This window comes from Aspergillus nomiae (assembly GCF_001204775.2).
Source record: "Aspergillus nomiae NRRL 13137 chromosome Unknown contig00260, whole genome shotgun sequence".
NCBI lineage: Eukaryota > Fungi > Ascomycota > Eurotiomycetes > Eurotiales > Aspergillaceae > Aspergillus > Aspergillus nomiae.
The window spans coordinates 27,965-45,345 of NW_015378315.1; the positions used below are offsets into that span (position 1 = coordinate 27,965).

At 47.9% G+C, this 17,381-nt stretch overlaps 5 protein-coding genes across 5 annotated transcripts; 1 reads left to right on the top strand and 4 right to left on the bottom strand.

Annotated features, from left to right (window-relative positions):
* Positions 1–1,701: 1,701 nt before the first annotated feature.
* ANOM_009547 (uncharacterized protein) lies at positions 1,702–2,868 on the bottom strand (the record flags this gene model as incomplete). Its single annotated transcript, XM_015554803.1, has 1 exon — positions 1,702–2,868. The coding sequence occupies one exon, from the start codon at positions 2,866–2,868 to the stop codon at positions 1,702–1,704; it is 1,167 nt and encodes a 388-aa protein (XP_015404491.1).
* Positions 2,869–5,645: 2,777 nt separating this feature from the next.
* Positions 5,646–7,023, bottom strand: ANOM_009548 (D-serine ammonia-lyase DSD1; the record flags this gene model as incomplete). The annotated part of the gene is made up of 3 exons (XM_015554804.1): positions 6,673–7,023; positions 6,125–6,614; positions 5,646–6,070 (listed from the first exon to the last, which is right to left on the bottom strand). Exons 1-3 carry the CDS (start codon positions 7,015–7,017, stop codon positions 5,646–5,648), a joined length of 1,260 nt encoding a protein of 419 aa, XP_015404494.1. The 5' UTR covers positions 7,018–7,023.
* A 1,272-nt stretch (positions 7,024–8,295) lies between these two features.
* ANOM_009549 (N amino acid transport system protein) lies at positions 8,296–9,800 on the bottom strand (the record flags this gene model as incomplete). Its single annotated transcript, XM_015554805.1, has 2 exons — positions 8,296–8,352; positions 8,418–9,800. The coding sequence occupies 2 exons, from the start codon at positions 9,798–9,800 to the stop codon at positions 8,296–8,298; spliced, it is 1,440 nt and encodes a 479-aa protein (XP_015404493.1).
* Positions 9,801–11,937: 2,137 nt separating this feature from the next.
* On the top strand, positions 11,938–12,713 carry ANOM_009550 (gamma-glutamylcyclotransferase family protein; the record flags this gene model as incomplete). The annotated part of the gene is made up of 2 exons (XM_015554806.1): positions 11,938–12,103; positions 12,166–12,713. 2 exons carry the CDS (start codon positions 11,938–11,940, stop codon positions 12,711–12,713), a joined length of 714 nt encoding a protein of 237 aa, XP_015404497.1.
* A 331-nt stretch (positions 12,714–13,044) lies between these two features.
* Positions 13,045–14,732, bottom strand: ANOM_009551 (uncharacterized protein; the record flags this gene model as incomplete). The annotated part of the gene is made up of 4 exons (XM_015554807.1): positions 13,045–13,284; positions 13,361–13,813; positions 13,866–14,212; positions 14,270–14,732. 4 exons carry the CDS (start codon positions 14,730–14,732, stop codon positions 13,045–13,047), a joined length of 1,503 nt encoding a protein of 500 aa, XP_015404498.1.
* Positions 14,733–17,381: the final 2,649 nt, after the last annotated feature.

Sequence of the window (17,381 nt, forward strand, 5' to 3'; positions counted from 1 at the left end):
TCCCAGGGCACTTAGTACACCACGTTTACCCGATGCGGTACCAGGCTTTAGCTCGCCTTTATAAAGTGTGTTAGCTGCCATCTCGCTCACTGCAAGTAGGGTATAGAGAACTCTTACTGCTACCTGGGAGAGCACCTCCTAGACCACCTAGCACGCCTTCTGCACCCGATGCGGCACCAGGCTTTTGCTCGCCTTTATAAAGTGAGTGTTAGCCGTTGACTCGCTCACTGCAAGTATGGTATAGAGAATACTTGCCACCACCTGGGAGGAGACCTGCCAGCTCAGCTGGGAGGCCACCTGGGAGGCCACCTGTAACCCCCCCTAACGGACCTGCACTATCTCCCGCTACCCCCGTACCCTGGGCTGTCGGGTCTACCGGTGCCGCGGTAGAGAAAGAGGCCAGCCCGAAGGCCACAATAGAAACGATGCCTGAGTAACGCATGGTGTGATATTTTAGACACTGAGTAACAGGTGGAAATGTAGAGCTTTTGAGAAATGACGGTTTGACGTTGGTTAGAGTTGCAGAAGAGGATGGTTGCTTGATGAACCGTCTTTCTGGGGCTTTGTGAGGGTTCTTATAGCTCTAAGTGAATGCATCAATTTAGTCTGCTTGTGTCGGTTGACGGGCTTGGTCGGCCATGGATCTCGTCTCAGGGGCTGATCGGCGTACGATACACGGATTACATCTGCAGGTTGCCGATAGTGTTCTTTGCTTTTTGAGATGATCTGCCGGGCCTTGCGTGTGCCCCTGAAGCTTAATCTACGCTTTCTACTGTGGTTGTTGTGCGTTGTGTATATCTCACATGCGAGCGTCACATTCTGCTACGCGTCCACTGCTTATTGAGACTCAGTAGGAGGACCTCTCATCGTACTCGCACAATGTCTCGGTATAAACATGAGATGGTCATTATAGCTTGGCATGTTTAGACATATCAAGAACATTGTCACGTTTCGGGAAGTCGGCATCCGCGCTTTAGATGTATCACCTCGCTAGCATGGCGATCTTCATCGATCACGTCATGGTTCAGGTTGGTCTTAGTGTATTCAGAATGCAGCCACCACTCTCTATATCGCTTATATGAAGGTGCATCGTGCTACGGCTAACTCAAAAGATTAGTTTCTGGTTACCTCCCTGCATTGCAAGATCTGATGTTGTCAAATCCAGCCACACGCATCCGTCAGTGTGTGGGACTCATAAATCAATGCATTGGAGATATTGGACGTTGGTGATAGATCTCGTAGCTATCCAGATATCACTGTTGACCACATTAGAAATGCCGTGTGATATCTGATATGCATTAACAACATGAGGGTCGCCGTGGGGGTGTATCATGACTATCAAGAACAAGATATATGATGATCGACAAACATCCGATGATCGAATGCAAGGGACGGAACTAGTACATGATATCTGGCCCAAAGAGGAAGATCAAACTAGATCTATCGGCATACCCGGACAGAGCATGGGCAATCGAGCCCCTGTTCTGAAAACAAGACCTTGATTACGTGTGTAGCGTCGCTCTACACGAGACTTCGCTCGTTCTGAATCTCGGAAACCTAGAACTCAATATCCCGATTTATCTGGAATTCACTTCTTCAAAGCATAATATACAAGCCAAGACTCCTTTCCGATATAACCAAGAAATATTAACACGAACAAGAACTATATACAATTAACCCGTGACCTCGAGCCCATTACTCTCACCCTGACTTTTCCTTCAACCCGTTGCTCGTATCCGGACGAACAAGGTAAAGAAACTTGAAGAAGTTCAAATACGCAAGCCCCGTATAAGTAACAGGAACATAGAAAGCACCACGCCGAATCCACCACATAGCGACACGCGCAGCCCAGTCCGGCGACACAATGGCCTTTCCCATCTGCGACTCAAACGCAGCGGGTACAATATGCCGGTAAAGAACGCGCGGATCATCGTAGAGCGCACGCGCATAGGGCATAAACGCACGCTTGGACGCCGAATACCTCTGCATCTCGGGGATGCCCCATGCAGGATGGATCTCGATCTCGCTGCCGACGTACCATATCTCCGGGACTGTCTTCCTCGCGCGTCCTGCGTTCTGTTCCAGGAACAGCTCGATGAGTCGTATCGTCGAGTTGCAATTGGCGTCCATGGCGTCTAACCCCTTGGTCCCGTGTGACAGTATGAGGATGTCGGCGTCTTCGAGAACAGGTCCGACGCGTGAGAAGTCTTTGTGTGTCCAGTCTTTGCCGAACCCCAGTTTCCGGATGTCCTTTACCCCTTCGACTTGTAGTTGCTTCTCGATTGCGCGGCCAAATGCGCCAGACCCACCGGTTAGGACGACCCGTTTGTTGCGGACGAAGTATGCGGTACCGGCTACCCAGTCGAAGAGCTTAACCATCGAACCCATGTACCGGTCGGGGTAAACGTGGTGGAGGGCGTGGAACTCGGGGCCGACAAACAGCCAGCTGCGGTCTTTGGGCACCGTGTCGAAGGCGATGTGGTTCGAGTCTCGTCCGCTCATACCAATGACTACCATGGTCCTTATGAATTCAAAGGCGGATACCACGATCAGCGGCATGCTGTCTGGGTTTCCGTTGTTATCTGTGATGAGGTTGCGGGCAATGAACCAGCCGATGACGCTTCCCAGGATCTTGCTGAGCATCTCCAATGGCAATGAGATCCAGGCATTCTGTCGCAGGTATCGGTTGTTGAACTTCAGAGAGCGATTGTAGTAGAGATGGTGGAATTGATGGCACCAGGACAGCCATCGCAGGAACCGCCATTGCGACTTGGACCATTGGTGGAGGAGGTAGTGTGCCGTATCGAAGAAGATCGAGCCGGTGATGTACAGGTAGAAAAAGGACACGGCAAATGCAAGCAGAGACATGATTAACTAACAATAGACTTGTGCTTTAATGGTTTCATCCTTTGAGCCATTCTGGCGATTGATATAAATATGGCTTCTGGGATAGTAGGGCAGGCATTGAAAGTATAGGGCAGCTTCAGAGACTTCTGAGACACCAGCATCGCCACGAGGCGTAGTCGATACCAGGTTGTCTACCCCCATTGTGAGGCCACTGCTCTGAGACATGCCTTCTTGGCCTTCGTGACGTGATCCACTATCGCCGGCTCCAGTTTAGTTCCAGGTGGCTGCACTGGGGTTATGGGACATTTGCTACGGTAACCTCATGCTGCGGCAGTTTTGGATATCGCTGAACTGTTCTAGAAACTTAGTATTTCTGAGCTCTATCACTCTAGTCACAAAAGCCATTGATTGAATCTTGTGTTAGGATATCATCACACCCCTATGGTCAGCCAAGAACCTTTCTCGGCCACTAGAACTACATAGAAAGTGCCAAGTGGAAGTAGGGTTGAGATCATCCGGTACCCCACGAGCGGTAGGACCTGAATACCGTCACAGGGCATGTTCACTGTGGCAGGACAAATACTTTCCTTCCCGATGCCAAACCCTGAACGGCGGCATTTCGAACGAGGAAAGAGACACCGAGCTACGCCCTTCCTTTGATCAGAACCCCACAGGATGGGATTTCTTTGTAACACTCCCGTTCCGATCGATAGCAGCCTAGCACACTCATAGCGCTATGCATACCGCTAGAGGCACCAGTCTACCCTCCATATTCCACCAGGGGTCCAATGGCTCCACTCACTTTACATACTAAAGGTAGTTAGTGCGATATATCATGAACGGAACACAGATTCCGTAGTTTGGCGGCGACATGTCGCCATGTCTGAGAGTGATTCCCATACGCAGCACCCCTAGAACCAAGTTGGCACGTAAAACCATGGAGCAGTTCCGATCTCCGACCGGACGTTACTGGATCAGGTAGAATGCCCAGCAAACAGGGATCTGCGGCGCGGTTGATCGTATTTTATGCCTGTTGCGGATTAGTTCACCTTGAGTGACTGAGTTGTCAGAGCATGGTCCAGAAAGCCAATGTTTTAGTGGCTTGGATCCGTTTCATATCAAGAGGGAAATTTGGTTGCAGTGAACCCCGTTTCCCAGGACGTTTCGGATTTTCCCCGTTGGGCGGAATCAGCCTTACTCCACCAAAGTGTTAGTTTCTAGAATGGTGTTTGTTCTAGCGTCATTGCTTGATCTGGGGGTTAACTCGATGCGTGTACATCTGAGGGCACTGCTGCAAGGTGCAACATGTACTCAGCCGACAGACACCCAGGGTAAGGGGTTGCCCAGAATTATTCCTCGGTATTAGATCTGGGAAATCTCGGCGGCTTGTTTTTTCTCACAAACCAGCAAACGAGAACCCATTCATATCCAAGGGTGGAATAGTATGCCCCACCAAACGCTTAACGGTGGGGCCAAGCTTAAAATAAGTCTGTTTAACGGGAAGCCGTTCGGCCTATCGGAGACGCAACCCTTTCTTCAGCCCTAAACACCTCGTGGCAGTGCATACGAATACGAATGTGGATTGGACAATGGTGGTCTACCCACGAGGAAAACTTCGATTCAGTAGGGGGGTGGCTGAGATGTGACGGGCATATATGTTGTCAAGGTTGTGATAATGATAAGATGGGTAGGGGGCTAGTCCAGACCGTCCATTTGGGAAATGTGGGTATCCCTTACTCAATCTATGTTAACTAGCGCTCAAAAAGGGCGGAAGGTGGGATTGAAGGATCAATAATACGAGTCCGTATAGCTTCATGGATATCTACGATGGCTTTCTTGGCAGGATAGTTAAGGCTCAATTTCATGGCTGCCTATGATGAAAGGTAGCATTCTCCAACGCTCTGAGGCTCCCAGATGCAACATCTCAATCTTTCCCTCTCAGTGTTGTATATTATCTCACCTTTTCCATTTATCAATCAAATCTAGGCACCGGTCTGTGCGTATGCTATGGTGTGCCAGCTTACGGAACAGTACGAGTACGAGCTGGTTCTATTTGTCACAAAGTGGATTCTTCGTGCCGAGGCACATTTCATGCGATCAAGAGCGAACAATACAGGGCATACTCTAAAGTCATTGGTGTATAAACCAGCGCAAGGCTGTCCATTCGCCCTATTTCTCCCTAATATGATAGCTCTTCAGCTTAAGGAACGGATCGAATGCCTTTGGCCTAGAGTATATCCCATTGCCGAGTTTTTTCAACACGGAGAGGCCTCCTTGTCCATCCACTGTGTTTTGACACCATGAGAGATAACTTCGTTGAGGTTTGTAGCAATCAGGGATTCCAGACTGATCTCACTTTGCGGCGTAAATTTGCCTCGGGTGTTGTCATAACCGTTGTACTTACGAGTAGATCTTGGATTCTATTATCCTACATTTTCATGGAGTTTTCACAATGGCCTTTATATGTTATGCATGCTCCAGGGCCATTGTACTCTAACGCGTTTAGTGACTATATTCCAATCGCTTGTTTGTCAGTAAGGATGAGATACAAATCCTACGTGGGTTCTATTCGTTAGTATACCCCAAATATTACTATATCCAGGCTTGCCGCCGCCTATCAATCGTGCGATATAACGGACTACAGTGGTTTTGAACACCATTCATCTATAGTAAATGTTTTACTACCATCACAAGATCAGGTCACTCCAAATCCATGTTCAATTGGGTGATAATAGCATCTTTCCAAAAGTACGGTTTACATATGTTCCGATCAATATAAATCATGTGCACTCATACCATTACCAGCCCTTCCATGGAATCCAAGTATCGCGCACAATGTCATTCTCATCCACCACATAATACACGTGAAAAGCGGCTGCAGTGATGCAGGCATGTTGACAATATACGGACACCTTTTGTCCTACTCGAAACACATCCTCAACATTCTGTGTGCCCCCAGCCATAGCTGTCTGATCGGAAGAAAGACCAAGGATGCCATGCTCTTGAGATAAGCGAACCACTTGCCAATCAGGTTGTTCAACAAGTTGACCAAAACCTGGGATGGAACTGGTCTCTCGGGACAGGGCTATAGCGCCGGCGTTGATGAGAGCTTCGTTGCGCTCGGGATAGATGCTACACACGTCGGCTAGGACGCGCACTGCTTGGTCTGTCCGGTTTACTAGACCGGTGCATACTTGCTGAAGGTCAAGTGCGGGAAAATTACCTAACAGAATAAGTCAACTGCTGTCATGGCCATATAGGTGTAAGGCGAGAATACCTGCATGGAGTTCTATAATATATCCCTCGGGGATTCTGTCTTTGATGGCTTGAATCGCATGAGCAGTAGGTGTTGATCCGATGGATAGAACAAAAGAGCGATCAGGGTCAGCCGACGGAACCATCTGTGAGGCAGCTAGGGCACCCTCTAGCTCAGAGTGGAGGACTACATCCACCGACTCACGATCACGACATCCATATGAATGGCCCGCATGACAATAAAATCCATAGATCGATACTGCGGATGAGCTCTCTGCGCGTTCGATGACTTGGCGTAGACGCGGGGAATTGTTCATAAGACCAGCGCGGTGAGAGCCGACATCAACCTTGACGAATACATCCCATCTCTCGAGTCCTGGATTCTGCAAGGAGAATTGCTCCAAAAGGTCTATCTGCTGCTCATTGTCGACCATAAGCTGGATTTTGATTGATTGTCTGATCTTCACAAGACGTGGGAGGACACTGTCGGTGACGGGCAGCCCGTAAAGACACTAGAGATAGTGAGCTCGCCAATTCAGCGGTACAGTTCGGTACATAGAGTATTCTCACCTCGTCTAGGACTCCCTCTGCGACCAATGGCAAGGCACCTTCGATTTCGCACACTGTCGAAGCAACGATCTTGCGGTGTTTACCTCCTTCTAGCATCATCCGCGTCACTTCAATACTCTGTGCAAAAGGTGTCATTTCATATCCTTGTACGCTAAGTGCAATGCTTATACTGACCTTGAGCGTTTTAACGTGGGGTCGAAAGGAGATACCCAGCTGCGAGACATCATTGTGTAGGCGTTTGATGTTGTTCTCTATGAGAGGACGACTCAATACCAAGGCTGGTGTCGGCAGGTTGCAAATAGGCCTATTCACATAGGACCTGTGGGTTTGAAGAGAGATATCCATTTCAACACTGAAGGATGATTTGCAATGTTGTCGGTTGTGATGGTCAGGATGTGAAACAACTTAAAAGGAATTGACGTTTCCCGGCGGAATAAATTTGCTTGGCGATAGTTGACCGGCGGAAAGATGAACATAGAATTTATCCTAGTATCGCACTAAACCGAGAGACGCCTGTTGCAGCCATGACTAAACTGTTGTCAAATTGATAGCGGCTATGAAAGACAACAGCGCGGTAATCTGTCGCTCGTGGATGGGCCAATAAGAAGCCATAGCGTGGTTATGATCTACCAGTAGTATATCGATCGATGTTAAGATGTCGACCTAATTTGACATCCCACGCTCTCGTGTCCACTTTGTGATCACGACCCGTTGCGAGATAACATGTAGATTGCAGAGCTAGGGAAATGCCAGGTGTACCATAAACTTAGCATAGGTATATATCATTCCAGAACGCGCCGTATGTTCATCTTTTATAAGACACACTATGCTACATTGGCATTATATGTCCACACAGCTGCTCGTAGCCAGCCAGTGCATACAGCTAGCCCATCCCAACCTGTGAGCGATGCTGCGATAGAAAGGATACACGATCATCTGTAGTAAGAATGTGCATAGCCAAATACAGCCTTGGATGGTCTTTGTAAGCTATCAGGTTATAAATGTTAGCTGTACAGTACTCAATATATACAGTCGGACACTGTCCATGTGACCTAGGGCACCTATAGTTTGCCGCCACACTGATCACGGTGCCTGTAAAGCCACCGTCACACCAAACATCTACCTTTTTATTTACGCGACTAATCTATGAACTCTGTGTGCGTTGTGTATTTCATCACGATGGTCATCATCCTGGCATGGAGTATGTTGAACGTTAGGAAGAATATACATTGCATTGGTCAACTCCCGCGCTCTTTTCTGCAGGCATCCCACACCTGAGAAGATATCATGTAAACATAGTTACCGGAGAAGTTTTTACGTGTTGGTTTAGGTCATTGGCGATCGAGCAAGCATGTGATTTACATTCAAGCAGCCCGATCCTTCGAGTCCCCAGCTTGTACAAAAGGAAGAATATATACTAGTATTAACCTAGGTTTCCACCTATTAAAGGGTAGGTCATATTGTAACAGTGCACGATGATGGTATTATCCTCTCAGTGCTATATACGTTCCGAATCATATAGTGCCTCGTCGACAATATCCCACCTAGCCTTCTTCCGTGATACTGTGCAACGTCACCGGCAACCAAATACAGTTGGCGAACATGAACAAGCAGCCAAGCGTGCTATACAGGACCACAAGTAAATGGACCATGAACCTTGCCAGCTTTGTAGTTACTCCTCTGTTGAGAATAACGTTAGTACACGCACGACACTCCACATTCTAGACAAGTATGGAGTAACTTACTATATCCGCGATGCTGGAATATAAACCACCGACCAAGACAGTCAGACCGAAGAGGAAAATTAATCCGTTGACGATACTGCGAAGTAGGTTCTCCCTGGAGTACCATTTTCCCTTGCGAAGAAGCATGTACCACATGACTGGAGGCAGGTAGAAAGAGAACCCAGAGGTGAAAATCGCTGAGGCGATGGATAGCAAGTCTGAGAAGAAAGGGATGGCTTCGGCGATGACCCAAGCTATTACTGTGATGGCGGTGATAACGGTTAGCCATGTGATCCACCCCATGGTCGTATTGATATATTTGGTGACGCTGTTGGTATATATCCGTTGATGGATTAAGCGACCCGCGACGATGGTGTTGATGGCGCCCGAGATAAAGATGACGGGTAGTGCTACGCCGAATGCAATCTTGCTAACCAGCGGACCGGCTGATAGAAGGGCAGGGGACTCGACGTCCGGTCCGACGAAGGCATAGATGGTGGCGCCTGTGATGGTGTAGATCGCTATCTGCAGGAAGCCGAGCGCCCAGATTGACTTCTTGTAGTCCTTCGGGGTATGCATTTCGTCCATGAAAGAAAACTGGGTGGTGGCGAAGGAGTAGGCAAATACTATGTTGCTGATGGCTATGAACCCTTCGGCAAAGGTTGGATTTCCTTGAGATACCGCGGACCAGTTCACTGCTGATAGTCCGCCGGGTGCATCCGAAGATTGGATTCCTGTTGCGATGATAGTAATGCCAATTGCTGCAACGATAGAGGCGAAGTCAACATATCCAAGCCAGGCCATATCGGCAAAGGACGAGGGAATTGACAGCAATAGCAGGATGATGGCAGAGACGCCACCAAACAGAAGAGAGCAAATATCGCTTCCGGTGATGTGACGGAAGGCAATGGTGCCAGTTAAGCAGTGTGACCCTGTTACAAAAACGACCGACAGAATGAGCATGGCTGTGAGTACTTCATACCCAAAACGTCCTCCTATCAAAGTCCCAGCATCCCCATAATGCCGTATGGATGGATGGGCTAGTTTCACTTGTCCAATAATGTCTGCCGTGTATACCGCAAGCAAGCCAATTCCAACCGTGCATATCACACCGGCGGCCATCCCAAGGGTAGCAAACGCTGAGGGGAGTGACAGGGCACCCAGTGCAATCGCTTCAACAACTAATAGGACCGTGAGCTGTACCCATCCCACCCGGTGGTATTTTATTTCACCGGCCTCGATGATCCGCTGTTCGACATCATCCACCCCCTTCGTGATCTTGCCATGGGAAAATGAAGCTTCAGAGGCAGGATAGTCCGGCCACTCGAGCTTTTCCTTGTTTGTGCTGGTGCGGTCTGCCTCATTACCGGCGGCAGTATCCGTGATATCGTCTTGGTTCCTCATACTGTCAAGATATGCTTAAACAGGGGATGCAGGGGAAAGAAAAGGAGGAGTTGAACATCAATTGCAACCCAACCGATCGGAATTCAAAGGATAGACGAACAAAACGCCTTTTGATCGAACTACCACGATCAAATCGGGACAAGGTTACACGGAGATGTCCGGGGGGCACTGCATTTTTGGTATTGAATACCATCCCGTATCGGCTTTATGCAAGACGCCCCTTGCATTGGTAGCGACGGCCTCGATTGATCATGGCACGGCGTTGAAATGACGTATCTGACTCTGCAGATGTTGAGGCCATCCTCCGCATCCGGGGTTCGCACCAACTCCTGACGCAGCGCGGTTCTTCATCTGATTGGTTTCCGACCGGATATCATCGCGGACCGACCCACTGGTCTAACCAGAGCAGGAATAGCGCCTGTCGGTGCAATCTCCGCGCATGCAACCAGCCTGTTCACTGCGCTCTAGATCTCGTGGAATTGGACGTTTTTAAGTGAAGATCCAGCTTGGACATAAGCTCGAGGTGGATTGGAACCTCATTGTCATATTGTTTTCCGGCTTCCTTGGGTCATGCTCCCCATCCCTCGCAGGATCTATGCGGCCAAGGAACCCGACTAAAACTTACTCAAGGCACTGAGATAGAGTTGCCACCAGTGCGCAGCCGTGCGGATGCTGACCCTATGGCATCCGACTTGCCGCGGATGCTGAACCTCCCATCGGCATCCGCAACGCGGGGGTTCGGATCGGATTCGAGCTGGGGTTCAATGTATGGAGGTTACCACGATACATGAGCTAGTTGTCAGTTGTCACAAAGTAGTATCGGGAAACCCCAGGATTCCAATGCGGGGGAAATGGACCCAAAGTCGTCGTTACTCTGGCCATGTTCCACAACACCTCTCGCCTCTTGTTGGGGACTATCATCCTTTCGGGCAATGTCCGTTTCACGCCCGAATAATATGGATTATTGTCGACAAGATAGGTTCGGGTAAGCACGATCGCTACACCGTAACAATGGAACAGGTAAATGTGGCACGTAAGCCTCAACTTTATCTCTGAACGTCAACTGTTGAAGTTCAACATCCCGAGATTCGGACTACCTTCAGTCTGCCACGTTTACTCGCACATCCCTTACCTATGTGTAAATGATCTTGCTGATCGATGTCCCTTACTTCGAGGCTTACACGTGGTCAAAGAAAGCTCTGCATCTGCAGAAGCTTTCTTGGCATTTCCTTTGCTCACGCTTCGCCATCAAGCCCCTTGCTTTGAGTGAAACGATAACCTGCTTTCCGATGCCCATTTATGTTTGCCTCTGTATCCATGTTAAAGGTGGTGTCAACTCTTCGCCGCAAATCGAATTTCCATTACAAATGGCGCATGTGGTTAGACATTCCCAAAACGAACTGGACCGACATAGATAAACGTGCCTTTTACAGGTTAGCACACAGAGTAGTTCCGCTGCGCTTGGCATCCACTACCTAATCGTGCATTATTCTTTTTTTTGGAACTCGTTGAGTTCCCCGAGAGTTGAAAATTCAGCGAGAAACGGCACCCTTCGAACAAGTCTTGGTTTTTACCTCTCCTAGCGTCGGACCATTTTGCGAGGAGAATATGTCGGCCGAATCTAGCCTGCAGCTTCGAGTCTAGCCATTTAAAATAATCTGTGAAGTCAGCTTTCACCAGGTCGGATATAAATCGGCTATGGACAAACAGTGATGTATCCACCTGTTAGTCTGGAGGGGCTTTGCGATGCTGGACTCCACACCGTGGTTCGCTTACAGAGTTTCAATTACCTAAAGAAAGACACCATATGTCGCGTAGATCTGAAGAGACTCGTCGCGACTTTGCCTGTAGGGTAATACATTAGGCAGTTAACAGGCATTGTCATATTAGGGGTATAAAGTCATGTGAGTGTCCCAGCGCTTTGGGTTCTGGAGTTGCGACTACATCAAAAGCTGTCATCATATGTGACTCACCTACAATAAAGCGGCCAACGATGTAATTATTGCACATACAAGGATGAAAATGTGTCAGACACCTCTTCCTGGTGCTTGCTTTTGAACACCAACTTCTTCCTGATCCTATAGCTGAGCACCGAGTTTACACCAAAAGTTTTAGCTTGGCGATCTTACATTCTAAAATGGATCTACTTACTGAACTCGAGAACCTAGCCCTCGGGGCTGAGAATGAGAACAGCACTCTCAAGACCAGACTGATCAATACCCACAGACCCACTACTCAGCTCAAGGCACGGAAGCGAGACTACACAACGACCTATCTCGTGAAACTCGAAGGGCCACTCGTCAGTCCCTCAAAAATACAAGAGATTGCAGGGCTACTAGAACCACCACCTCTAAAAACAGAGAAGGAGAGCTCGGCGAAGCCAGTTTCTGTCTTATAAACGGCAATACAAGGCTGGCGATTCTCTCAGCACTATCTGACTATTCACCAACGTTTATTCGAGTTAATCTGGCAGATAAACGCCTCTCCAACTACAGCATGTCACCGTATCTTGGCTCCGATATTGATCCCACGCTTCCTCATCATCGAGCGCAATGTATGGATCAAATGTTCCTTCCTGCTCAGAACCAGTACCCCGTTTGGTACTTCTTTTATGGGACACTTATCGACCCTGAGACCCTTGCGCAAAAGATCTCTCTCTCGGAATTACCGGTTCTGCGACAAGCTGCTGTTAAAGGAGGTAAAATTAAGATGTGGGGTGGAAAATATAAAGCTCTTGTAGATGGTCCCTCCTCGGCGATTGTTGATGGGTGGGCATATGAAGTTAGTTCGGAGGGGGAGGAACAGCTCCGGTACTATGAGACTGACCAGTATGAGGTTGTAAGGTGCGAAATACATATGGTGGACAGTGGAGAGGTTGTCAAGGGTCTCACCTTCAGATTCATTGACGATTGATAATGGGTCGGGGCGACTACCAGTGCCCATCCTACAGCGGACTAAACTGAGTGGACGGAGACCTCAAAATTTTGAGATATAATACTAATAGCAACGCATTAAGTCTCGTCATATAAATGTACTAAATTACATAAATTCCCCAATCTGCTTGAGCGACTTAGATTCTTTCGATTGCTTAATTGCTTAAAATTTCAATCTACTTACTGACAACCTGTATCGACGTAGTAAGTAGCTTAATACTTAACGCCACACGGCCTTGGACATTTCAATTACTTAGATTATCTCTCGAATAATGCGCTTACGACTTGAATTTCATAGAAAAGATACGAAGTCACCCAAGGACCCGCTTCACTACCAACCCTGTCCGTTCAACGATCAAATCGATATCCGCCTTGGTAGCATTGTACGGCGGTGCAATCTGGATAATATCGCCATTCTTTCCATCAGCAACTCCGGTACCAGGGATAAAGGAAACCGAGTACTCCGACAGTCCGGTCTTATGGATAAGAGGTGCAATTTTCTGCTCGGCCGGGAAAGGCTCTTTCGACTCTTTGTCCTTGACAAATTCGATCTGCGCAGGATATTAGCGGCTGCTTTGTGACTCCAGGGACATCCACATCGCTCGGATTAAGAAGGCCAATACTTACACCCCAGAAAAAGCCGCGACCACGGATATCGCCTACATGTTTGTGGTCGCCAAGCTGTTCTCTCAAGCGGCTGCCCAGATACTCACCCAAAGTCCGGACATTCTGGAGCAGATTCTCTTCCTTGATGATTTTCTGGACTTCATAGGCTGCTGCGCATGCAACTGGGTGGCCTTGGTATGTCTGGCTGTGTATGAACCCGCCAGTACCTTGCTCAAGAGCGTCAATGACCCTCTTGTTGACCAGCAAAGCCCCAATAGGGGCGTAGCCACCTCCCAATCCCTTAGCGACTGTCTGGAGGTCGGGTACAACGCCTTCTTGTTCCCACGCGTGGAGCGTGCCACAACGGCCCATACCGCTCATCACTTCGTCAAGTATGAACAGCGCTCCGTGGCGATCGCAGACCTTCTTCATCGCCTGAAGGTATCCCGGCACTGGGGGGACGCAGCCCAATGTCTGTGAATTCATGGGTTAGATAATTGAACAAAGTCTTTATATAGAAACTCACTGTTCCCGAAACTGTTTCTGCGACAAATGCGCACACGGTGCTGGGGCCTACGGCTTGGAATTCATCCTCCAGTTCTTGTGCCAGTCGAGCAACATAGTCTTCGTCTGTTTCTTCCGCTAGTTTTCCTCTGTATGAGTAACATGGAGATACGTGGGAAACATTCGTGGTTAGTATTGGGGCATAAGGTGCCCTACGCCCAGCATGTCCTCCCAGTGAAAGCGATCCAAGCGTGTTTCCATGATAGCTTTGGCGACGGGCGATAAATCGGGTCCTGGAAGGTTCCGGGTTTGGCAGTTCGAGGAAATACTGACGTGCCATTTTCAGTGCAGCCTCGATAGCTTCGGTACCTAGTGACACTATGAGCTACATGATCCGATGAATTGGGATCATCCAGTATGTCATACCAGAGCTGACAATGAAAGCTTTAGATAGTTGATGTTGTGTCGATTCAGATAACAACGCCGCCAATTTCTCCGATGCCTTGCTGGTGAAGAAGGGAGCGTAGATGTAGCTGACGCTTTGCAACTGACGCATTATAGCATTATTGACGCGAGAATTGTTGTGACCGATACATGCCACTGCCGCACCACCACTGGCGTCGAGAATCTCCCTTCCACCCTCGGCAATGAGATAGTTTCCATTACTGCCAACTATTGTCGGAGGTCGGGTGCCCAGCTTTGAGTGAAGGATCGCACTTTTATCTCCTGTCTTTGGTTTTATAGATGTGTGATTTGGTTCACCGTCGTGTACCTTCTCTGCCTCCACCGGCCTATGTCTTCCGGCCGTCAGGGAAAACCGGCGAAGAGAGATGCACCCTTTCCGGGCTCGTGCTGCATCGGACAGCGACCGTGGAACTGTAGAGCGCATGGCTGTAGTACTATCATAAAACAAGATCACAGATCAAGGGAATAAAACTAAAATCAACCGGGGCTAGGATGCAATGATATAGTCACTTGAACCTAGGGTAGCATCAGTCGATTCGACCACTTAATCACATATACTGATCCTTTAACGGGCTTATCGCACCTCTTAGATTCAATGTGAGTTGGGAATGCGTGTCCGTTTTGGTCATGGAAGTCCCTTGCGGGTCCGATTTGTTGGATCGCCGAAAGGACCGCAGATAGACAAGACGTCAGAAGAGTCGGATAGGCTCCCACTTCCGAGCATCCGAGATGCAACTTTGGAACTTCAATTCTCCGCACTGCCCCTCCCTTTTTCTCGCTGCAGATCGTCAAGGCCCGAGCTGGGTAGTCCTTTAATAAGAGGAACTAAGCGCTGATCATATTTCCCACCTTGTATGAGCTACTCGTGCGATAAGCTTGCATACAGAGCTCCAGTTCCTTGTCCGCCGCGTGCCCCGCATCAAACATGATGGCCTGTACAACCCTTGATATGTCAACCTTTTATAAGCTTGATGGAGATTTCTCTCCATATCCTTCTATTAGAGCCAAGGAAATTTATCGTATCGCTCTCTACTAGTGAATTGTGACTTCTCAGTGGCGAAGGTTTATTTATAACACTCAGTTGTGTTGTTTGCCTACCAGGATCATGGACCACCATGGGATATATTCACCACAGCGCGTTTGGCCTAGAGTCCAATCTCTCGATGCTCCTTTGTTCTGGACATAAAGTCTTTGGGATGAAGAATGGGGTCACTGCACAGTGCTGTCTTACTACGGAATGATTGAGATGTATGGCGGCCAGGAGGGCCCATCCCACTCGGAGCAGATTGAAGATGCAATCAGCTCGGAGGACATTGAGAAGCTGTTCCAATATTGCAAGAACTATGATCCCTATTCCGAGGAGTTATCTCTCTCTAATTCGGATTTCCAACCCCACGCTCCAGAACCCTCGTACAAACTGGCTAAACTGGAAGAGGAGAAGCGCAATACTCTTCTACGAGGTAAATTCTTCAAGGGTCGTGCTTACCAGAAGCCTGCCAACCACTACCAGATTTGAGCATTAAAAAATACGTTGACTGTCAGGTTCTCATGCGAAGATGTTGATAAACGTAACGGTCTTATCTTGAAGGTGGAAATGAGCCCTCCTGGTACCCGTCATCCACATCTTTACGCTAAGCAGGCCAGCCATGGTGACCCTGCGGGAAGGATTGCAGTGAAGATTACGGCTAAACTAAGAAATGAAGGAGACTTTTCACTATACGCCTAGCAGCCAGATGATGGGTGGAAAGAGCCAATACGGCTGAATACTGTGTTTGACTGGTTCTCCGGTGCAATTCTGGAGCAGATTGCAGCCAAAAACCAGCCGAGGAGATATATCTACATCAGTCAAAAAGATTACGAGAAATATTCTGCCAGACAACGCTCAATATTCGTTCGGGGGGGTTCACCGATGACAGTCTCCCTAAAGACAGCTTGTGTTGTGGGAGACCAAGCAGACAAGAAGGGCAGGACTCCAACGCGGCAAATCATCTATACAATCGATTGTGATCGATGATCGAGCCTCACAAGGGGTGAAGAATCGATAAAGCAAGATTATCCAGACAGGGGGTCACCCAAGGAAGCGGCCTCAGAAGGAGGCGATATCGCAGAGAGGTAGGACGAGAATGTGCAAGGAATGCGAGAGTAACTACGTTGTTATACTTCTGGCATGTAGAATACTGGCAGGATTCTCTATGAGTTAGTACTAGTAGCCATGTCTTCTGATCTGATAACCTGGTCACATTCTTATAGGAAAGACGTTTAGTTCAAGGTTCTCTATACAAATAGCCTTGTGTTGTTCTTTTAGAAAGGTTTGTAATACGCAGGTCTAGGTCAGGTATAGTCCGTCCTATTATATCATTCATTTGCATCTTCCGACTGTTAAATTAACTATGAGCCCAGAGGGTTCAAAATCTTTTGCGGCATATTTTGACTGAACATGATCTTGTCTGTGTGATAATTTTCTACTAGCGCCGAAATATAACATATAGGCAAGGTGGCCGAGCGGTCTAAGGCGCACGGTTCAGGTATACCTGACCATCACAGCTTCATCAGAAGTTTCCGTGTCATTAATTTGGCGTGGGTTCGAATCCCACCCTTGTCATGTCTTTCTTTTCTTTTTCAAGATCTTGTTCTTGTCATATTCATTGTACCACTTTTTTTGTGGTCCAGAAGTTATCAAACTGCGCTAGTTATTGGAGGTATAAGTAAAGTCTTTCCTATTATACAGGTGATAAGTGACTGTTACACCCGGGGCTTCGTCGTTAAGTCCTAAACCAGTTAGCGGATCACGCGCAGAGGATTACTTAATCTAAAGTCCTTTTTTAATTTCTATCGTTGCTGGATCGCGGTTTTAAAAAATTAAAAGTTATAATTAAAGATATAGTTAATATAAGACTATTATTAATATTAAATTTAAATTTAACAAACTAAATCTACTAAGTATATATATGTTACAGACCCTTGTCTAGCGCACCTTGTCGAAGGCGGATACACAAGGCAGAATAACGATAGGATAACGATGGCCGATTTCTGAGCAAAAAGTACTTAATAAATTATTTATCTAATAGTTATT